At 33.4% G+C, this 4288-nt stretch overlaps 1 protein-coding gene across 1 annotated transcript; it reads right to left on the bottom strand.

Moving 5' to 3' along the window:
• Positions 1-1383: 1383 nt before the first annotated feature.
• On the bottom strand, positions 1384-3489 carry LOC112777056 (F-box protein PP2-B15). Its single transcript, XM_025821336.3, has 3 exons — positions 3025-3489; positions 2320-2438; positions 1384-1986 (listed from the first exon to the last, which is right to left on the bottom strand). Exons 1-3 carry the CDS (start codon positions 3298-3300, stop codon positions 1566-1568), a joined length of 816 nt encoding a protein of 271 aa, XP_025677121.1. The 5' UTR covers positions 3301-3489; the 3' UTR covers positions 1384-1565.
• Between the last annotated feature and the right edge of the window lie 799 nt (positions 3490-4288).

Here is a 4288-nt window from a genome sequence, read left to right as displayed (position 1 = left end):
AATCCGATAAAATTTTAATGATTCAGATCAATTTCATATTGGGTCAACATCAAATTTAAACTCAATTTAAAAGAGGAGATGATAAAAAAAATAAATAACAACATAATAGATCAAACAATATCCTCATCAGCTCACACATATTAAATTCCTTCGATTTTGTCATGTAGATAATCTCTAACATAATCAACAACTATTCATATAAAAGAAATAAACAAAAAATTTTACAAAGGGGGAGGAGCGAGCTCTAAAAACACTCGATCTAAAATGATACGAGCTAGACGAATAAAGATGCAGAACAAAGGCGACAACAGTGGCAACAAAGTAGACAGAAAGCACGGTGGCAATGAACAGAGGCATGATGAAGCAGGCCAAAGGTAGCGGCAAGACGAAGCAGTATAACAGTGGCAACTATGCGAAGTAGAATAATAACTCGGTTAGCAAAGCAAGATAGAAAAGAAGAATAAAAGATGGAAGAAGTTAGTGGTGGTGAGTAAGGAGGTGGCAGCCAAATTCGAAGAAGAGGAATGAAATGGTTTGAGGTTGGGGACTAAACTAAGACTTGAGAGAATGTATCCTAGAGATTGCATGAAGAAGAGGAATAATTGGTATTGTAGGTCAGGTTTGAATTGATTTTCTCCCTCAATTGGCCGGATTGGGAGAATCGAGCTTTGACCCAGGCTCGGTTGATAGACATCAACAGGTAAAATTGTTTTTCCCTATATCTGACCGGGCCATTTTGAAACTAGGCTGAAATTCACCAAAATTCTTTGGGTTTAGACTGAATTTTCGTATCTGATCGGACCATATACACTCCTACTTCATTCTCAATCTTCTATTTCTTTCACCACTACTCTACCAAAAATTATCTAACCAAATCAAAATACACATGTCTAATAACAAGGTAACATTTACATCTTAAGCTCAAATAAAATATATATGATTATAAATTTTTTTATGGCACTCCTAATTCGGCAGGTCAATGACTAATCCATTGTGGATCGGAGCTCTATTTAAAGGTTTTTTGCTAACCAATCGGTTGCTGCATGCACAAGACGGAATTTGAATCCCAACACTTATTTAAATGAACTAGTAAATTAACTATTAGACCAACAAAATTTAGTTATGATTAGAAATTTTAATTTTTAACTTTTGAATAAATATCCTTACATTTTTATTCACTCTCTTTTGTAACAAAATAAATAAATAAAAAGTTAGTCCAGTGTGCTGGCCTACCAAAATTGTGTGACTTTTGCAAGATTAAAATCTTAATTCGATTCATTTTATTTTTTTTGGCAAATTTAACAAGTTAGTCTGTCAAATTCGACCTATTTTACTCACGTTAATATAAATTTGTAAACCCACCAAATTTAAGAGTTAACTCGATGATCTAACAATTATTTTTCTTCTTAATAAGGTTTGCATGCCTAATATTTAGATATTAATAAATACAAAATATAATTTAAGAATTAGATAAAAAGTTTTGGAATATTAAAATAAACGCCACGTAAATATCTTAAAACGTGACCGAAGAAAAAGATTTCACAATATAGAAGCCTTTCACAAACTTATTTTGGTCTTACTTCAATGCCTTCAATGATAAGCCCTCCCTTCAAGTGGTAACCAATGTCCATGACACTCATCTTGACCTCTTCATCCCTTTCACAGCTAAAGAATTCACCAATCTCAATCTCCATCCACCCATTGTCATCTTCTCTTCTTGAAGGAACAGGAACTCCATCAAGCGAATTCTCCTTAATGCCCTTCTTCTCATCCTTATGCCACAGATACGCTTTCCCACTCTTAATTACCCTGTTTGCAACTATAATTGTTACTTCACAAGGCACAGAATCAAGGCCATATCCACGGTGTGAGACCCTCATGATTAGATATGCTCCATATAACGTGTTTTGTGTTAGATTCTTGGTGTTGATTTTGCCTTCAATCTCTAACCAACTCACTGTTCTTAGCTCAGCCACCTCTTTGAATCTTCAAAATGTTTTAAATAAATAACTCCTAGTTAGATACTATAATATAAGGAAAAGTCTAAATTATGACCAGCATGTAACCAGCAAAAGAAAAGTGAGTAATCCCACATCATTAGATGAAATCTCACACCATTAAAATCATTATTGATAACTACTTGATGGCTATAAATCACAAAAATTGTTGGCTTCTAGCATTCTTCGTAATATAATACTTTAGAAAATGACAATTACTTCGGGCATAGATAATTGTAGTTAATTAGTTGTACTTGCTTAAGTTAAAAGGCAGGACTTAATTAAAGCTAATTAAAGATTAATTGATTAACTAATTAATTACCTTGATTCAGCCATTGGTCTCCAGCTCCAGTACATTGGATCAGTGCCCCATTCTATGGATAACTCCCTTGCAGATAAGATATAAGATTTCTTACCCGAAAACTTATCCAATTTGAAGCTCTACATGTATATAATAGAAAAATAAGAAATTATTTTCTGAAATTAAGTAATTGGAGAACTAATTTGTATGTTATAACTCGCCTATAAGCAACCGCAAGGTCGAACTGAAAATTAAATGATTCCGTATAATGTTATAAATCGATTATGAACGCATGAATCATTTTTATTATTACAATAAATTGTTCTAACCGACCATACAGAAAAAACGAATTCATCCTACTATAAAAGGATTCTAAAAATAGCAAATAGATATGTTTTTAAAGGTGAAAGCTCACATGCACTTAGAAATTTGTTTTTATGTGATTGTTAATTGAGATCGTAAAATAACAAGGTAGTCAAATATGTCAAATTAACAACTTCATGTGAGTTTTTACCGTTTTTAAATTAAGAAAAATAAACAATTCACATATATTTACTTGAGGGTCGAAAGCTGAACGAATTATACATCAAGGAAGATTAATTAAGCAAGGACAAGATCAATAACTAAACTCTTAATAATAAGCTAGGGGATATATACACCTTTATATGCTTGATGAAATGATGAGTTAAGTTAATTAAAGGTGTGCGTTTGGGTAATTAAGCATACCGTGTTGCCTCCATCTAGGAGAAGGGGGCGGCAGAGGGCGTAAAAGAGGTTCTTACGTGAGGATAAATCAACGGCGAGGGGTGTCATGGATCTCGAAACGATGGAACGGTAATCAGAGGGCAAGAAAGTAAGCCAAAGCATGTCAGAGTCAGAGGCAGAGCGAAGGGATGTGGATACCATTGAGAATCTACATGCGTCAGGTGGAGAAGTGAAGGACAGGATTGTAGAGACACATTCCTCAGGCAAAGAATCGAAGTTTGTTAAAGACATTCCCATAGGAGGGTTTCAGAAATAGTAACAACTGATATTAATATTGGTATTTTTAGTGGAACACGAAAGGGTATATATATGAGAGGAAAATGGGAATTTAAGAAGACAGAAGAAAGGTTTATTGATTATTATTATATTATAATTTTGGTTCAATCTAAGAGGGAGGTGGAGGCTAGCTTGTTGCTTTCTTGAGACGCTGGCAAATTTGAACATACAACTTGTTATACATGTGGGGCTGTCCACTGTGGGAATAAAACAAGAGTCGTAGACCATAGCCGATATACATAAAGGGAAGGTCAATATCAAGAAGGAGCTTTCAAACACTGTTATTTAATATTTTATTTGAAAGCTGGGAAAATAGCCATAATTCCATATTGGTCTTTTTCTCCAGTGCACTTGCTTCCACTGCTGATATATCATAAAGCTTTTCAAGTTTCAACCCATCCAAATATAACACGTGCTTCTTTTTTTCTTTTCTTTTTTTTTATTTAACTTTTTTGAGCCGAAGTCAAATGTAACACATGCTTGACATGCAGAGGCTAGAATGTTTAGCACACTAAGCAAAACAAGAAAATATCGCCTTCCTTGATGATATTTTACACTAAATTCCTGTTGATATGGTTTGCAGCTTTGACGTAGCGAAATGCAATTTTTAATGTTTTTTTTTTTTTTAAGAAAAGTACAGAGAACCAATTTTAAGATAAATTAATTTGAATAATTTTAAAAATTTTGATTTTGAAATTAAAATATTCAGTTTTGTATATATTTGAGTCATATAACCTTAAATTACAAATTACTCGCTTACGTATTTTTGTATTCTTTTTCTTGATCTTCTACCATTTTTCGCGTCTTTGATATCTTTCTCCACCCGTCCATTGCAATGCCTTGTGTCTCCAGTGCCCCTACCTCGTCACGTGAACGAAGGATTACCATGTGTTCATAACACGTATCAGAAGAAAAGAAAATAATCCTAAAAATTTATTTTGTACTTAAA

This window comes from Arachis hypogaea, chromosome 19 (assembly GCF_003086295.3).
Source record: "Arachis hypogaea cultivar Tifrunner chromosome 19, arahy.Tifrunner.gnm2.J5K5, whole genome shotgun sequence".
Classification (NCBI taxonomy): Eukaryota; Viridiplantae; Streptophyta; class Magnoliopsida; order Fabales; family Fabaceae; genus Arachis; species Arachis hypogaea.
This window is presented reverse-complemented; position numbering and strand designations above follow the sequence as displayed.

Excerpts from the sequence above, each read along its gene's own strand:
- LOC112777056 (XM_025821336.3), bottom strand. The coding sequence starts at position 3,300 with ATGGGAATGTCTTTAACAAACTTCGATTCTTTGCCTGAGGAATGTGTC. Across the intron at positions 2,439-3,024 it reads TCCTAGATGGAGGCAACACG|AGCTTCAAATTGGATAAGTT; the intron begins GTATGCTTAATT and ends ATATACATGTAG. Across the intron at positions 1,987-2,319 it reads AGACCAATGGCTGAATCAAG|ATTCAAAGAGGTGGCTGAGC; the intron begins GTAATTAATTAG and ends AACATTTTGAAG.